At 35.3% G+C, this 18,114-nt stretch overlaps 4 protein-coding genes across 8 annotated transcripts; 1 reads left to right on the top strand and 3 right to left on the bottom strand.

Annotated features, from left to right (window-relative positions):
* Positions 1-120: 120 nt before the first annotated feature.
* l(1)G0020 (RNA cytidine acetyltransferase l(1)G0020) lies at positions 121-4,937 on the bottom strand. 2 transcript variants are annotated; one of them, XM_065353681.1, is made up of 20 exons: positions 4,616-4,937; positions 4,444-4,535; positions 4,201-4,372; positions 3,933-4,117; positions 3,636-3,849; positions 3,347-3,551; positions 3,147-3,268; positions 2,921-3,057; positions 2,730-2,853; positions 2,513-2,661; positions 2,352-2,433; positions 2,164-2,280; positions 1,903-2,079; positions 1,663-1,807; positions 1,434-1,578; positions 1,145-1,368; positions 887-1,059; positions 566-799; positions 302-435; positions 121-246 (listed from the first exon to the last, which is right to left on the bottom strand). In XM_065353681.1, the coding sequence occupies exons 1-20, from the start codon at positions 4,721-4,723 to the stop codon at positions 198-200; spliced, it is 2,988 nt and encodes a 995-aa protein (XP_065209753.1). In that variant the 5' UTR covers positions 4,724-4,937; the 3' UTR covers positions 121-197. The 2 variants fall into 2 exon arrangements, with proteins under 2 accessions (XP_065209753.1, XP_065209752.1); XM_065353680.1 differs by having other exon boundaries at positions 121-217.
* Positions 4,938-5,229: 292 nt separating this feature from the next.
* LOC135838126 (transmembrane protein 184C) lies at positions 5,230-7,797 on the top strand. The gene is made up of 9 exons (XM_065353707.1): positions 5,230-5,878; positions 5,976-6,012; positions 6,087-6,292; positions 6,368-6,442; positions 6,529-6,723; positions 6,803-6,911; positions 6,988-7,162; positions 7,242-7,408; positions 7,521-7,797. The coding sequence occupies exons 1-9, from the start codon at positions 5,580-5,582 to the stop codon at positions 7,542-7,544; spliced, it is 1,287 nt and encodes a 428-aa protein (XP_065209779.1). The 5' UTR covers positions 5,230-5,579; the 3' UTR covers positions 7,545-7,797.
* On the bottom strand, positions 7,576-12,380 carry Sgt1 (suppressor-of-G2-allele-of-skp1). Of its 4 annotated transcripts, none has more exons than XM_065353695.1 (12): positions 12,208-12,380; positions 11,677-11,826; positions 10,215-10,355; positions 9,994-10,138; positions 9,712-9,897; positions 9,440-9,636; positions 9,136-9,298; positions 8,898-9,061; positions 8,612-8,777; positions 8,409-8,538; positions 8,173-8,330; positions 7,576-8,045 (listed from the first exon to the last, which is right to left on the bottom strand). In XM_065353695.1, the coding sequence occupies exons 2-12, from the start codon at positions 11,803-11,805 to the stop codon at positions 8,017-8,019; spliced, it is 1,608 nt and encodes a 535-aa protein (XP_065209767.1). In that variant the 5' UTR covers positions 11,806-11,826; positions 12,208-12,380; the 3' UTR covers positions 7,576-8,016. The 4 variants fall into 4 exon arrangements, with proteins under 4 accessions (XP_065209767.1, XP_065209766.1, XP_065209768.1 ...); XM_065353694.1 differs by having other exon boundaries at positions 8,183-8,330; XM_065353696.1 differs by having other exon boundaries at positions 7,576-8,330; positions 12,208-12,379.
* Positions 12,381-12,788: 408 nt separating this feature from the next.
* Positions 12,789-17,177, bottom strand: LOC135838115 (transferrin 2-like). Its single transcript, XM_065353684.1, has 14 exons — positions 16,932-17,177; positions 16,712-16,857; positions 16,491-16,623; positions 16,279-16,421; positions 16,088-16,205; positions 15,795-15,974; positions 15,374-15,708; positions 15,117-15,281; positions 14,953-15,041; positions 14,703-14,869; positions 14,370-14,636; positions 14,138-14,281; positions 13,891-14,062; positions 12,789-13,812 (listed from the first exon to the last, which is right to left on the bottom strand). The coding sequence occupies exons 1-14, from the start codon at positions 16,990-16,992 to the stop codon at positions 13,596-13,598; spliced, it is 2,337 nt and encodes a 778-aa protein (XP_065209756.1). The 5' UTR covers positions 16,993-17,177; the 3' UTR covers positions 12,789-13,595.
* Between the last annotated feature and the right edge of the window lie 937 nt (positions 17,178-18,114).

The raw sequence follows: 18,114 nt of genomic DNA, 5'->3' as shown, positions 1-18,114 counted from the left end.
TTATTCCTCAGAATGAAATCGTGAATATGACAATATCACTAGAACAACTCGTTCGAAGTAGCAGCGATTGCGTTTCAATCAAAGAAGCTGCAAAGTTCTTTACTTTCATTAAAACACACGTCGTGGTAAAATTTTTTATTTCTTTTTTTTCTTCTTGACAGACTTTTTGGGAGGTTCTTCCGGTATTTTTACTTCACTTAGTTGTCTTTTCGTACCGCTGTTGAATTACAAACACATACATCATTACTGAAACGGCGATTTCACTAATTGAAATTATATATACTTTTGAATCATTGCTCACCTCTTAATAGACACAATTCCCGCATTTTTCTGTAACGCATCATTCCAATCTTTTTCAGCGCCTTTTACAACGTACTGTTCCAAATTCTCCAATTTCAATTTCTGCAATTCTTTCTTCTGTTTCTTTTTCAAAGCCTGAAAACATGAAATCGAATGAAAAAAAAAACGTCCAACCAAACATCCGTAAAAATTGGTTGAAAAAGAATTTTTAAAAAATAAGATTTTGAGAGAAAAAACCATGAACCAGATATTCATTAGTCATTACCTTTTCGACTTTTTCTAAATCGTCGTCGACAGTTTCGGTCAATGGTTTCATTTCGGGCACTTGAGACTCTTCGAAAGTCAACTCTATCGCTTTTTCCAACACCTCATCCAAGTATTGTACAATTCGTCTGATTGTTCGATTGAATAATCCGAGTAATTGTGACGAAACTAATTCTAATTCAGTGGTTAAATTATCAACGGTTTTGCTCTGTAATCCAATACCGAGTAAAATTGCCTGAAACCGAAACATGAAAATTCTGAATCCGAGCGAGTAAAGTGAAAAAATGATATACCGATCGGAAGATCATCAAAATGTACGTACTGCTTGCGCGGCTGAAAGGTGTACATCGCCAAGTTTATTCTGAAAATATAATTTGGCTAAAGTCGGAACTAGGTCAACGATTAAATGGTAATCCACTAAATTACGGCAATACATTTCTAAACGTCTGATATCATGCATTGTTAAGTACATTAACAATTCTTCTTTTGATAAGCCTGCAAAACAGTTTAGTTTCAGAAAACTACGTCTAATCGAGCAATTCGGATTTTTTTTTTTACAAAAATTGAATCGGCCACTTACTCTTACGGTTTTCATCAGAAACGCTATTGTTGGTAACTATACTAAGCGCTAAAGACGGATGAAAGGTTTTAAACTGAAACGACAATAGAGATAGAAATCGTCTCCTAAAATCGGTGAAGAATTCTGAAAGCCATTTTTGATTCTCGTTCGTCTCATCGGAACCAGCATTCAAAATACTCAACATAATGCACGAATATTCGCCAGTTAGATCATTCGCAGTTTGCCTGAGAAATTTAGAGGGTTAGTGATTACGAAAGCTCGGTTATGAGAACAAGGATTTGTTAGTTACCTTAAGTAAACGGGGACGAAGTCGATTTTCTTCCAGAATTTGAACAAAGGAGCCGTAACACCGTAAGAAACTCCGATGTAATCTAAAACTTCGGCAGGACGTTCGTTCAGTTTCAATAACAAAGGAGGCAAATGTTTGCGAGGTTCTGCAATGTGAAATTTCGTAAACGTAAGACATAATTTCACTATCGCGTTTCAGCAGTCGTAAATATCGATAATGAAAATCCTACCAATTCGTTCTTCTAATAAGCCAATACTAGAATCATCAACACTTTCAATGTTTTCTTCGGGTAACTTCGTTTTGTCGTGTAGATTCACAATTTGGCCTTCGTAGTACGATTTTAGTAAAGTTAAAGCTCGTTTACCATAGCCCATCTACAAAAACAAAAATTCCACAAACCAATAAGTTATTATACTTTCCAAAACGAGATAGGTGAAGTAATCAAACACAAAGAAAACACGAAACTAACCCCCTGATAATCCGGATGTGTAGCGATACGAACAACTCTAGCACCAGCCAGAGCAGGAAATTCTTCGTCTTGAAACTGTTGCGCGACAGTCCAAGGAATTAAATCACCAGATGCTCGTTTACCACGTGCCAGGCCGCTACTAATCGATGATTTGGACACTTGACCTTCCAAACAAATCTACAACAAAGTGAATTTCTGTTAGTTTCGAATTAATATCGTTAATAGTCGAACATGTTTGAGAAATAATCCGATTCAAAGTACTTGAACAACGCAGAGTACTTCAGGAAGTGATTTGGAGTTGACGTTAATCGGTCCCAAAAGACAGAACAAATGATGAGCTGGAGCATCCGACATCATTTGCAAATCGTTCGGTGTATTCTGTGAAAAAATTCGGTCAATATTAATTTTTTCAGCAATAAATTTTGCTCATTTCGTAAAATAATGCTCACTTTGTAATGAGAAGCAACAAACAGAGCAACGACGCGATGTAAAAATGCTTCGGAGGCTTTATGATAGCAAAATAAAGTGTCTCTAAAATTCATTCGAGGAAAGAAAATAATTAATGTATTGGTAAACGGAAAATATTGATCGCAATTTTCCAAATTTCTACCTATTGATATAATAGAGATCGCAAGCTTCCGGAGGCGGGCATCCACTCAATATTGGTTGAACGGAAGTAGCGTCTAAACATAACAAGTCACTCAACCATTTTTCAATCGAGTCATTATTCCGATATCGAATCGATTCGTTTAGTGCTATCTATAAAACCAAAACATTTCCAATTAATCTACCTACAATAACGAAATTTACACCAAAAAGATTCGTACTTCGTGTAATGAACGGCCACTAGTAGATTGAGCAGTTTTATCAGAATTAGTGCTATGAGGAGCAGTTTGATTTCTTAACTGTTGTAATAACTTCAGCGATAGAGAACGACCAGTGCCTTCGTATCTGTTATAAAATAGACCGGTATAGTAGTAGTCGACAGTTTATTGCTGTCGCCATCGTCAATACATACCCATTAATGGTGGACGAAAGAAACACCAAATACGGTCCCAACATAGATTTAACATAAGGCAATGGAATGGCAGCGGCTTCATCAATTACCACGAGTTCGGCGTGACTCAATTTCTGCGCATCGCTTGGATGAATATACTACACAAAAAATAAAATAAAATGAATAAAGAATACTTCGACCGTCACGTGAAACAAAACCTCCAAAAAGAAACAATAATTAAATTTACTTGAATCGTTTGACGATGATCTTTGAAAATATTGATTCGAACTAAAGCTTTGTTATATTCGGGATTCGTCGACTGAACTATACCATAATCTAAGTGCTCTTGATAGGCTAACGCATCAAAACCTAGAGACACGGCCGACAGAAGAAATAATTATTTTCGATCAATCGAATTTGAAATTCGAATCATATCTCGAAACAAACCTTTCAAAACGAATTGAAAAAATGTATTCAAATTTTCCGGAGACGGCGATGTAACGAATATATTCGAATAACCGTAGGCAACAGCCGCCGCCACTGCTAGACCCAACGCAGCGGATTTGCCTCGTCCTCTCGATGCCGTCAAAGAAACAGTGGAGCTTACAGTTTTCTCGGATATTGCGTCGACAAACTTGAGCACAGCTTTCGCCTGGATGAAAATAGTTTTGAAATTAACGCCTAAATTCTCGAATCTACATTTTCAAATTTTGTATCCGGCTGGGCTGAACATTACCTGGTCGATGGTTTTGCAGCAATTCACCAAACAGCTTACCGGCTGGGTGTCTTTCAAACTTTCTTTCAATTCAACGAGTTCTTCTTCGCTTTCAAAAAGAACATTACTTTTATCCACTGGTTCGACATTCAAAGCTTTGGATGCGATTGGTAACACGGTTAATTGATCATCAATTACAAGACACCGATCACAGGATGATAGAGACAACAAAAACCTATGAAACAAGAGTTCGATAAAAATGATTGAATTTTACTCCCAAGTCTTTCAGAATTGCAGTAAAAAGTATATGTACTTTACCTTTCGTTAAATCTACCAACAATATCTGAATGGGCGTCAGTTCGGTATCGTTCGTGCACATCCATGTTCATGGTGTACAGCTGTTTCAGAGAAGTCAACGAACGAAGAAGTATAACGATAATTCCACCTCCTTCAACAGTTTCAACGGTACGAGCTAGCAAATTCGGCGTCAAAGCTTCGAAGTCCTAAATAAATCATCATTACACAAAAAAATAAATAAATATACCGACACATTCGTATTGAAGAATGGAAAAATATCGCTTCATACTTGTAAGACACACATTCCATACGTGTTACCCAAAATTTTCTGGGTTTCCGAGTAATAACAATAACGTATAGTTGTAGAAGCTATGAATAATTCGAAAGGATCATCATCGTTTACATTTACTCGTCCGGCTTTTATTTTACGTTGCAAGTTCTTCATTTTATTCTTTCTATGACTACAGAAAATCGCAAACTTCAGTCATTGATACTTTGAAGGTTAAACAAGTTCAATATATGAATATATAACCTGCTGAATCCTAGTTCCTTTTTGTAACACCATAAAACATTTGGACGAGCTTTTACATTCGCTTTGGACAGCATATGATGCAGAATAACAACCTATTCAGAACATTGAAAGATAAGGGTTACAAATGGATACGAATGTGATAGAAGTATTCGTAAATTTCGCTGGAACTTACTTGATCTCTGCCTTTATCGCCCACCACAATAAACAAAGTTCTATGTCCAATAACCACACCATTCTCAATAAGAACTCTTATTCTGTTATCAATTTTTTTACGAACCATCTTAACGTTGACAATTCTAAAATACTCGAGAAAAATAAACTTCAGGTAGTTCAACTGAACATGAGGGAAAAGGAATACTAATGGAGAACTTCTGGTACAATTTTATAAAATTTTCAAATCATTTTTAAAGCAAAAATTCCGCCGAGATAGCTACCGAGTACCGAAATAAGTCAAATAAGAATTTAACGATGAGAATTTTTCGGTGAAGAAAGAAACACGTGAGATAGAAAATTTGTTGTTTTTTTTTAACCAATCAGAGACGATTAAATTTTTTTAGCATTGCGCCATATGTTCACTGCTCACATTCGCTTTCGGATGCGAATGCAACTCACGGCCGACCTGAACGAAGGGAGGAACGTAACCGAAAGTTCAGCAGCTCACGCGTCATGTTTGTTGTTTGTTTAGTTTCCTGTTTCCGTTGTAACCGTTCAGTTCCGGTCCGGGCATAGAGTGCTGAGTGGCTGAGTTCGGTTCGCCATTGAAAGGGAAAGTGGAAGGGGAAAAGATAAGAAAGCTTATCAAGTTTTTTGCCCAAAGCTCTAAATAATTGGTGTAATATTTTATGTTGTTCTCTTACATTTCATACTTTTTACTTCGATAATTTCGTGTTGTTTTTCCATCAATTCGAATAATTAGTAGTAGATAATCACTAACGTAATTTGAATTAAAAATATTACAGTGCCTGTGGTGTCCTATTAACAATCGATACGATTTGTTATGCACAGTGACAACGCTGAAAATTTTCCCATTTTATTCGGGTGATTTTTACCGAGTACTGTTTTAAAGTTTTTCAATCTCCCTGAACAATTGCCGCGTCGTTTTCTCTAATAATGTTCTTGCAAACTGTACGGAACCAATGATCTTAAAATTCAGATGTTGTGATTGTTATATATGTCCAAGAATGCCTATATTCAAGTTGTTGAAGAGCTGGCGATTTTGGATTAGATTATTGATTTTGCTTTTCTACTTAATTCTTATCGTTGTTATTCTACCGCTGCTCGTAACAAGAGCCATAAAAGATGGATTCCAGAGGAAAATCTCGATTCCTCTTATTGGCGGCGTTTTCGTTATCATGACGTTGCCCATGTCGTTTTGGTTAATTATTCAGCATATGTTGTATTATTCTAAACCAAAATTGCAAAAGCATATCATACGGTACGTATATTGATAAATTATTTTACAGTTCTGAAACCTGTTGCCTTATCTCTCGTCGTTACAATGACGCATTAATTTTTTTTACGTATGTTTACAGTATACTATGGATGGTGCCTATATATTCCTTGAACGCTGTAAGTTTCTATCTAATGATAATTATTAATTCGCTCGGGAATCGAATGTATTTTAAAACCGTCTGTTTTCGCAGTGGTTTAGCTTACTCTATCCGGACAACGTCATGTACCTAAACAGTTTCCGAGAATGTTACGAAGCTTACGTAATTTACAGTTTTATGCGATTTTTATTCAATTACTTGCACGAATGTTTCGACGATATTGTTGAAACTTTGGAAAATAAACCCCAAGTATCGCATATATTTCCGTTGTGTTTTTTGAGTGATTGGAAAATGGGCAGGTAAATGCGCAATTTTCATTTGAAATCATTCGATTGTTTACGAGGTTGATGACATTGAGAAATATATTTTTTCAGAGATTTAATTCACGGGTGCAAGCATGGAATACTGCAGTATACCGTTGTTAGACCTTTGATGACGGTCATAGCAGTGTAAGTGTGCGAAACCATTCTGTACTTTCTCGTATGGGCATATTATTATGTAATCTGACTGAACATTCGCTTGTTCTGATTCGTAGATTATGTCATTGGAGCGATGATGAAACCAACAAACAACTGGGTTTCATTTTAACGTTCATTGTGAATAATATATCCCAGTTTGTGGCTATGTACTGCCTCGTATTATTCTATTGCGCTACGAAAGAAGAATTAGCTCCTATGAAACCGGTGGGGAAATTTTTATGCATCAAAGCGGTTATTTTCTTTTCATTTTTGTAAGTTATATTATAACGTTGTCTTACTTATTCGAACATCGCAAAATTGGGTATTTATTGTCATTTTTTGTTGTTTCAGTCAAAGTGTTATAATTACTATTTTGGTATGGACTGGAATATTACAGCCGTTTTTAAATTTTACGCAAATGAAAAATGACCGAGGAGGCGATATTGCGGAATACATTCAGGTATTTATTTTAAATAAGTATACTACGATCTATTTTCACCGTTATCGTGAGAAATAACTATTTTTTAATGTTTCAGAATTTCTTGCTGTGCATTGAAATGTTCTTAGCGGCTATCGGACATCATTACAGTTTTACTGTTGATACGTACGCTGAAATTTTGTGCAGTCGTAAGTCTTGGAAAGAAGCGTTGTACGCTTTATGGGACTTTTCAGACGTTGGTGCTGACATTAAGGAGCATCTAGGTGTTGTTGGTAAGTGCGTACATTATGAATACCTATACGGAAACGAAATCGATCATGGCATATTTTTTTTTCTTTATCGTGTCCAAAGGTACTTCGATAACCAGGCATATTAAGCCGAGAAGCAACACATCTGTGAATAATTTGTTAGACGATGGAAATAAGAGCGAGTCCTCTCCATTGCTAGTCGACAACTTTAAACTAGGAGATAATATTCATGTTGTGCATAGAGATGCGCAGAGTTCTAGCAAAACAAAAGTAAATATTAAATTTCGATTGTTCGCAGATGATATACAACGTAACGTTTTGTATAGGTTTAGGTACCTCTACTTTATAGTTTGCCTATTACACTATGCGTATTTAATTTCAGATCGTAACGGCTAACATTTGCTGATGAAACAGGAATAAGTTTGCAAGGAAATGAAAAATGTTTCTGTGATATTTTATTTGTTTTTTTTTTAATGCACCGTTCTTAAACGTATATTTGTTATAATTACTTTTGTTCGGATAAAATTATTCTACTCCAACGGTATAGGTAAGGTACTATTGGAGTACTGGAAATTGTAATTATTGTTGCGATCGTGCGTATTTCTATCGATCGTGTTCGTTGAAATTCCTGTAGGTAAATATAAGTACTGTTTTTTTTTTTAAATAATTAAGTTTTATTTCATTCGATTGAACGTACATACAATATGAAATGTAAATGTATCATCACGTAATTTCGACCACTTTACCAAACTTCATAATGACAAAGAGAATCAATCTAAAAATAAAAACCCCGTAACACCATTAGGAATTGAATTGAAATGAAATTTGGACAATTTTACAAACAATTACATCGGACATGTCATGGGAGTGATTTCCGTTCAAGTACAACCGTTTCGGCATTTTTTTCCTGCAAAAATTCTCAACATATTACCTTCTAAGTTCACCGCGCCACTATTTACGCATATCATTCTTTAAATTTATACTGTTGATCGTAAGAAACACTTTAAATTATAATTTATAATTCAAATTATTACGCAATCGTGCCTTCTGCGATAATGAATTCCAAAACAGCATACGAGTTTCATTCACGCGACCAGATTTCATTTCTATTTTCTCGTCAATATGAAGATAACGTTGATTTTCTAACGAAGTTGGATGCCATTGCAAGGCGTCATCCGGACGAGTAGGTGCTCTGATTGAAAGTTTTGACAGTAGAAAGATGCATCAAATTCTCAAACTTTGATAATGACCAATATATTGAAAAATTTACCCGTATTTGATGAAATTGCTCCACCAAGTACACATTGTATTTATCATTTGTAATTCCTCGTCGTACTGTAATCCTGGATACATTAGACGTAATTTAAATAAGTAGGACAGCTCGTCTGAATGCGATGCTCCTAAAGAAATTCAAATACATGGTAATTTATACTCGTACGAGGTTAGGTTAGTAGAAGAGGTGTGTACACCTGCCTTTAAAATCAAACTCGACGAACAATCTTCTGATCAACATTTTATGAATGTTTAGAGCCCCTTCGTAACTAAACTGATATAGGAAAATAGGAGTTTTTGAGTCATTTTCCATCATATTCGAATAGGTCTTGTCGAAGGGGTAACTAAACTGCAGGTCTGTTAACAGCTGTAATAAAATCAAAATCCCGAAAATCGAGTGAGTCAGATTTCTCTAAATAATGTGCATTCAAAATAATCTATAGTGAAGATATCACTACAAAACCCGTATACGAGAGAAATTATTTACATCGACTATCTCAGGTAATACATTTTCATCTTCGTCTTTATCTTTGAAGTAGAATTTTTCAATTTCTTTTAAAATCTCTTCGACGTTAGCCCGGGTTGATTTAATTTCTAGAGGCACAATACTGTCATTATGGCGAATACTCGTCAGCTTTTCCATCGATATATCTGCGAAAAATAAAAGTTAGCTTCGTTGCGCAATGAACCATACTCCTTTGAAGAATTTTTAACGTATTCCGTACCGGTAACAAATATTAATGATTCCAAGTCATTTATTCCAGTCAGAATGGGAATGTTATGAACGCATTGTAAAGTTGATGGATGGGCAGGTAAAAATACTAACGGTAGATTCGAATTTTCCACAGAAGGTGAAAAAGCTAATTCTAAAATACTGCTTTGAAGAACCTATTTAACGAACAAATAGACTTGAAAAATATCATAAAACGGCTGTAAAAGTATTCGTATGCATGCTTGAGCTCGATTCCACGAAGAAGCACTATTACAATGTGGATAGGTTCGATTGAAATTTCACAATGATATCAATACCTGACCGGTTAGTTTTCTAGCCGCTTTACCAAGATCTTCGGGAGAAACTTCCATTAAGAAATTCAACAATTCTCGTTTATCATCCGTTTCGCAACCCAAAATTTTTCCAAGTTGGAAGGCATGATCGATTTGTTTGGAGGTACAAGTCCATGGTGACAAAGCCGATCCACTTTGTAGAATTGCTCGATTAAATAAACCTAATAATAGTTACATATATTAAATTACAAAATGCAGTTTTGCACGACATCGTTTTTCAGTTCTTTCAGGCCTACCTTTACCCATCGGAGATAACATTAAGTAATGGACACAGGCGGCTCCTGCGCTTTCTCCGACAGCAGTTATACTACCCGGATCTCCTCCAAAAGCCGAGATATTCTCACGTACCCATTTGAATGCCAGTACTTGATCTTTTAGTCCCATGTTACCCGGACATTCGGGCAATCCAAGATTCAAAAACCCTTAAAATGAAAGAAATTTGTCGCTGTATTTTGAAGTACATAGGTAGAAAGATTGAAATTTTTTCCACGAACTATAGTACTAGTAGGTAGGTTTACCAAAAACGTGAAGCCTATAATTGAATGTTACAACGATTACATCGTATTCCATGAGAAAATCAGGGCCATAGAAGTCACCGCTGCCGCAAAGAAATCCTCCCCCATGAATGTACACCATAACAGGCTTTGGTTTATCATCTTCAGACTGAAAATTTAATCGTTATCAAAATGACAGTCGACTTTCGAAAGTGATTTTGTTGGAAAAAAAGAACATAGTTTACTTGGGGAACATGAACGTTGATGTATAAACAATCTTCATCGCCGAACGGTAAAGGATTTACGTAAGGAGTTTTTTGCGGACAAGCTTCTCCATATTTGGTTGCTTCCAGGACACCTTCCCAACCTTTGTGCGGTTTCGCATCCTAAAAGTATTTAAAAATTCATCATCTTTGATCCACGAACGTTCTCTTAACGAATTTGAAATAAAACTTATGTATTTTAAAAAAAGAGAAAAAAAAACGTGAAATAGAAACTTGAAAAAAATGGAATAAAATGATAGAGACTTTATTGATTTTTTTGCCATCACATATTTGAGTAATATTACAAAAGCCGACTTGTTAAACCGTAAGTACAAAAATGAAATGCCTAAAATCAATAACGTGTTAGTAAAGAAAAAAAATTACAAAGAGATTAAGAAAACACTAAAAATCCAGTTTTACGACAACAAATACGAAATGACTTACAATTTTTTCGGTAGGTAATCGAAAAAATTTAAATAGACAATCGAATAAATATAAACCGTATTCGGAATACGAAAAAAGCTGCGTTGTTCGAGTTTCTTCCTATTACAAAAAGTGATCAAAACCATCGTAGAGGATAAATAAGCTTAAAATAACATTCATTTCCACGGTTTATATTCTACGCCTTCGGGAGGTTTCACTTCAACCGTAGATTTTCCAACTTCATTCCAATTCGTGCTCAGCACAGTGCCTCCGGATTCGTAGAACGATTTTAACATCGCTCTTTTCTGATCATCCGTACCATCGCTGTAGATTTTGGAAAAAAGCGTTTCGACAGATTCCGAATCTTTCTCGTCGACCATTTGTTTAGCTAAAGCGTCCCAATTTTTATCGCCTGATTTAGGTTTCTCCGCGGATTCTTTTTGTTCTAACGATTCCCAACGTACGGCAAGGTTCTTGACCAGATAAATCTCTATTTTCGAGGATAATATTTTATACGAACACTGATTCGTATTAACTACGTGAAGTAAATTCAAATTCAGGTTATACGTTTCGTCGTTGGGTAATTTAATGCCAACTGAAACAGCCGTTTCTTTGAATTTGATGGTGAAGTTTTCTTGACTGACGTTCTTGATTAGAATAGTGATGACAATTCTCGAATCAGTTTGATACCAATCGTATTTAATAGATGGGCTACTCGACGACGATGGATCCATTATTGAATAAGTTATCAACGTATATTCGCGTTTAGGCTGAGCGATTCTCAAAAAAAAATTGTCTGCGCAAAATATTACAATATCGTTAAACACGTTTATACGTTACAAATTTAGCAACACTTATCGTAAAGTATTCCTTACAAAGTAAGTACATATTCATAAGCACATAAACGATGAATCAAAACTTGCTTTATAACGATTACGTACGTTTAGCTGGTTTTAATATATTCAGCTTCGATACGGTATAATGAGTAATTTCATTTAATATTTCAAGAATTTTCGCTCACCTGAAATCGTAATAAATTTACAGGAGGTTCGGCGTACGGTATCCCACAATAACTGTAGAATTTCTTTCCGGAAGGAAACGAACTTTCTTCTCTACCTATCAGTTCCCCTTGTTTTAACGTAATCTTCATCACAAACGCACGATAAAACAGCTAAATTTCAAAAAAAAAATACACAATTATTTCTGCGAACTTCTAAATTTTTACTAATAGTGAACTAAAAGTGCTAGTATTGAAGTTTTTCCTTCACCGCAAATCATTCGAAAGTAACAAAAGTTATCACTAAAGTGACGATAGTTATGTACTACTACGTTACTATAATGCTACCGAAATTTGAAAGAATATCAGCAAGGTTATATTGTAAAATGAAAAAGATAAGATTCAACAGTGGACATGGTGAACGTGAACTAGAATTTAGTCTTACATATATTTCACCAGTGGAAACGAATGTATTATGGAGAAAAACAGCGATTCTATGGTTGAGAGAATGGATAGAACAATGTGTAATAATGCTGATACATTACATATACTTGCCTTTATTATTTCAACGTCATTTTTTCCCTGCTACAGCAACGAACTATAAATTTAAGTCGATTTTAAGCCGTTTGCCTGAAAAAAAAACACCACCTACAGCGATGATAAGCTCAAAGCTGAAGCTGATAACGAAACTAGGTAGAATGATATTCTCCTTCCCTCCCTCCACCCATCATCATTATGAGAATATATATAAGATGGGGAAAAATGTATAATTTGAAAAATAAAACAGTTTCAAGAAATGAATATTTCATTTCGTTAGCAATTCTCGATTCATATCACAAATTGAAATAAAAGAGCAAGTTCTGTATTTTCCATTTCTACTCCTGCACGATCTCCATTTCATGATTATTTGAAATTCGACAGGCTTGAATGGTTACTTCAACGTTTTTATCTTTATAGGTATTATTAGATCATGGCACATAGGTACAAAGTGCATACAGTACATGCATTACTGCATCAGGTTCAGGTATTATACATCATACATAAGTATGCAGACGCACCTGCTGCGTATGACTTGTTAATGTATAATAACACAACACAACCACTTGATATTAATTTTCACAAAGCATTGCACCATCAATAATTTATATTATGTATTTTATTGACAAGTAAAAAAGAACACACATCGTACAAAAAATTACCACAAAAAAAAGAAATGTGGAAATTGGATTTAGTTCATGTGGACGGACAGTGTATAAAACAATAAAAAAAGATATTCTACGAAGTACGAATAAAATATCAAATAATGGTAGAAATAAAACACCTTAAAAATATGCAGTACAAATGATTACGAATAAATAATAGTCTACGACTACCGAATGAGATACTGCAGTAAAACGATAATAAATTAACAATACATAGATACAAAAACCGTAATAAAAAGTTAATACTAAGAAGAATGGACGGCGTTCACTTCAAGTTACATAGATTTATATAATCAGGAGAAAGACGAGTGAAATAACGTAATACAAAAATGAGAAAATATCATAACATATTCAAATCAACTTGAAGATTCGAAGTCATTAAAATATTAGTCAGATCTAAATTAAAATACAAAAATTCGTAGAATAAAGATCGAATTCCGAGTGGACGGATTTTAAATGGAACGCGATGATATTGAGTAAGAAAAAAATTCGCTTTCGAATCACAGTCACAATTACTTAATACACAAATATTGTACAGACAAGGTTTACAAAATAATACTACAAAAACAATCGATCAATCTGAATCAAATTTAAAGCTGGTCGAAAAATGGAGAACTAAGCAATTGACATACATATTTGTTACTAACGGTGGGAATACGAATATAAAATACACCACGATCTTTGTAAGTTCTCAACTATGGGTACCTAAAAAAAATTGGCAGGCGTGCTTTAGCATTATAATTACGTGAAATACGCGAGCACCACACCTAAAACGATGACTTTTACTGAAAAAAGACTAATAGAACCCGAAGCGCGACAATCTACGATACGTCTAGCGCGCATGAAATCACTTCCCAAGTATCTGTCGTAACTCCTGTAGGCTGGGTCTATAACACGAAGCTGCTGAGTAGCATCTTGAAAAATGAGATCACTGTACGGAGGCGGCGACATGAACATGCTAGAAAAGACGAACCTCGCATATTAATATCGAGAGAAACAACCATCGGACAAAAATTTCAAATCTACGTTGCTTTACCTGAATTCTTCGTCGTCCTTTCGGCTATAAAATTGTTGAGCGTATACAAATAAATTAATATAAGCGTTTATTTCTGGTTCGCTGTACTGTTCTCCACCACGTGTGATGATAGCGTTTGCTTTTACCTTACCCATATTACATTTTTGGTATTTATCTAGAGTTGATCGAGTACCTATAAGCAAAGAAAAGGTTACAATAGTAAGAAGCAAACAGCCAGTAACCAAATAAGAGAGAAGAGCGAATTTACCATCGGGACATAAGAGTTGGAAATCTTCACTGAGAGCATTACGAGCCCACCATTCCTTACGTTTACCATCGGTATTTTCGTAAACAGTGGTATGCTTCAGAAAAGCTACATGACCTCCGCCTTCAACGAGACATCTGAATGCGCCTGTAACAGGAAAGGAAACCAGTCTCGTTAGAAAGACGCGCGAATAAAATGAGCATTTTTTCGACTCAGTTACTACGCTAGCGTGTACCTGTGAATCCGTAATAGTCTTCGTTAGCATCGCGTTGGCAATATTTGTAACTCGAGCCGTGACACAGATGACATAAATTATCGAAAGTCGTATCGGTTACGTATTCTGAACTTACGGCACCGGGAGCGCAACTTTTACCGAAATATTCGGCAGCCGCGCGTACCGAATCGCAGCCGTATTTACGAATCCAACCGTTTGATATCAAATAAGCCATCGGTATAATCCAACCACCTCCGGTATAAACACCAGTATGACACGTGTACTTTCCTGTAAACATTTTTCTTCAAACGAATTCTTTCTAACAATTTATACTACCCGTGAAATAAAAAATACCTTTTAAATAGGTCATCTCGGTGGACGGATCTTCTTCTTTAGCCACAGCCACGACATAATATTCGGGAACACCCAAGTTATAAACTTCCGATATGAATGGGATTTGATCATAATGCAAACCAGCGGTGTACACGTCGCCAGCATCGAATACCGCTACATCAGCATTGCTGAATACCGAAAAACATAATTACTCGTAGGCGTGGATTTTGAACTTACTTATTCACTCGTATCGCGCTGATTTAATAATTACCGATTTTTTATCGCTTGCATGCAATGAACGTGGCTACGGGCTTTATAACATAGCATTTCAGGTTTCAAAAGTTGCGATTTCAAAGCAATCTGAAAGTATAAAAGTGAATTTTGTACTAGAGAAATACGAGTATTTGACAGCGCATTTACGAGTAGTTTACTTACCTTCATTTTAATACATTTCTCGTATTCCGGATCTGACGTAACGCATAAAGTCATTTTTTCAACGGGACATTGTCTTATATGTAAAGTGGAGTTCAAAGTATCTCCCAAATACGCTGTGTAAGTCTGTTTGTTTTCATCCAATGGTATCAAGTCTTTCGCACGATCCTAAAATAAACATTATTCCACGTTGACACGAACAAATACCTTTTTTTATATTTTGCAGAAACAGAACAGTTCGAATCGATCGGCTACATTACCTGAAGAAGCAAATTATGCTTGAGACCGTACTTCGGGGCAGATTCGAAAAAATTAAAAGTAGAGTTACTGCGGAACTGCGGAACATTCGCCGTCGTCGGGTTATAGTACTGATTGAGAGAATTAATAGGCGTTGCGGAGGTATTGGGCGTTGAATATAATTTCACCGCCTTCAGTAGAAAGTCTCGATAGATTTCGGTCACGTTGCTCGATTTAACCGACGACACAACTACAGCATCGGTCGGAGTACGGCCCCAATTACATTTTTCGAATTCGTCAACAGGTCGTCGAGAACCGTCTTTGCACAGAAGTTCGAAATCGTTCGGATTAACCGATACTGAAAAATTCAATTCGATCGATTAAATAACTGATCGGTGAAACGACAAGTTTGATCAATTTACGCGATAGTCAGTCAACATTTACCAAAATCTGACGTTCGAGAGGTCATTTCACTAACGGTGGTGTGTTTGAGAAACGCAATTTCACCAGCTTCCACTAAACATCGAAAAGCGCCTTCGTAGCCAGCGTAAGGATCTGCCGGAGTGCATCGGCCACCCGGAATTTTACCGATACATAATTCGCATAACTTATTAGAATTGTCACCTACGAAAAAAAGTAGCATCGAGTTTTTAAAACGTTGTTAGAAAATCCCACTGATTAAAGATTATGCCGAGAAGCAAAATATCGTCGTAAAAGGTAGTAATTTTTACACTAACCAATGGGATTATATTTATCGATCAACGAATTAACCGCGCAACTAGGCCCGAAGTACTTGATAGCTGACTTTACATGATTATTGCAATCGATCACTTCGAGACCACCTTCCACCATGAGCTGAAAAAAAAAACAAATGCACCAATTTAAAAAAATCGTACAACCAAAATACTCCTCGATGATAACTACTTACTGTTTCAATAGGAATAACCCATCCAGCAACGCTTCCGACGCCGGCAAAACACGCTTTTTTGCTACGAAGATCGTATAAACTTCGAACATCGTGCAACGAATTCTTTTTAATCACAGCAACCGAATAATAATACCAGCGTCCACCTAAAATGAATAGATGCCAACAGATTATCTATTTCTCAAACACGACGGAGACTTCAACTTAATTCCTACCTTCGTGAATTTCCTGCATAATTGGCAACAAACTGTGATATCTTCCTCCAATGAACACATCACCGGCTTCCAATGTGGTTATATCAGCGTATTCGTCATTCAATTTGGACATACATTCTTCTTTATTCGCAGCCTAGAATAGAAGAATAAATTAATACTATACGTGTGACAAGTTCAACAACTAGATTACGAGAATAGGTGGAGAAATTTACGACATTTACCTGTATACATTCCACCTGAAGCCGTGTCCAGGGCATAAATAAATTCCTATCGGCGTAGACAGCTTCGGAGAAATTGCCACACTTGTAGAATTCTTCATTGCTTACGGTGCACCATGTAATCGTGTTGTCGCGTTTGACGCTTAAGCCTGTAATTCGAAAGAAGATTGAAATTAATACAGGTACGATATAAATCAAAAAACACATTAGTATTAATTCTTACTTGCGGAGTGTTGATAACATTCGAATAAGATATAGACGATAAATATGATAGAGGGTTTCATTTTTTACCACTTGAATAATCTATGTCATAATAATATGTAGAGGAATGTTGAGGAATTACACATACTAGATGAGAAAATCTTTCAAAGTTTTTAAATTATTTAATGGAATAAGAGCATAATGATCAATTTTGATTTAAGATTAGTCATAAATTTGAAAATGAAACACACCCAACCGAAAATGAAAACCAAGCCCCAAACAAACACTTGTTTGTTTTGTTTGTTTACTTTGTTATTAATTGTTTGTTGGATTGTGACACTTGTGACTGTAGTGAATCGGATACCTGAAACCGAATAACAAAGCATAACTTTTATCTTTTGGTTCCGATTTAGTTCCGATCAGAGCAACTTATTTGTTTTAATTTAATTTTTTTTTGTAAAAATGAAGAGTTAAGTTTACTTCACATTTTACAAAAACTAATAAATTATAATTAGTGAAATTTTTTCCAAAAAAAAAAAAAAGGTGAAGAGACTTTGGGGAATGGGTATGAACTGCGATTCTTATTCGTTATCTGCTTTTAATTTTTTCTTCAATCCTTTGATAAATCTCGTAAATTAAAAATTTCAAAATTCAGATTTCAAAATATGATCCGAATTTATCGAGTCAGAATTCAGAAATGACTGACCAGTGACTATGAGAAAATGAAACGGGAATAGGTAAAATAAAATTGAAACTAAAACCTGAAAAATGAAAACTGAAAAGTGAAAAGTGAAACTGAAAAAAGCAAAACGCAAAACTACCTAATGCCTAAGATGAAAACTGAAAGTTGAATCTGAAATTCTGAAATGCAAAAATTCTGCGAACGAAAAGGAATTTACTGCGTTTTGTTTTCGCCAGTGATGGCAAAACTTTTGCAATTTGCATTTCAATTTCAGTTTTCTTTTTGTTTTTCTCAAACTTTTTTGAAGAAAATTGAAACCTAACCTGTTTGAAGGTTCAATTTGAAGTTTTAAATGAAACTTTTCCTATCTACATATTATATATCCTTTACCTACACAGAGATTTGCGTCAGTGTAATATTGGTTGATATTTTATATAAATTTGAAAATTGAAATTCATATCAAAACACAATTTATAGTCATCTAGTGCTTTTTCACGATGAAAGTTCTCAACATTTCCAGTTT

The sequence above is a fragment of the Planococcus citri genome, chromosome 2 (assembly GCF_950023065.1).
Source record: "Planococcus citri chromosome 2, ihPlaCitr1.1, whole genome shotgun sequence".
Classification (NCBI taxonomy): domain Eukaryota; kingdom Metazoa; phylum Arthropoda; class Insecta; order Hemiptera; family Pseudococcidae; genus Planococcus; species Planococcus citri.
Note: the sequence above shows the minus strand (reverse complement) of the source record. Positions and strands in the feature narration are given on the sequence as shown.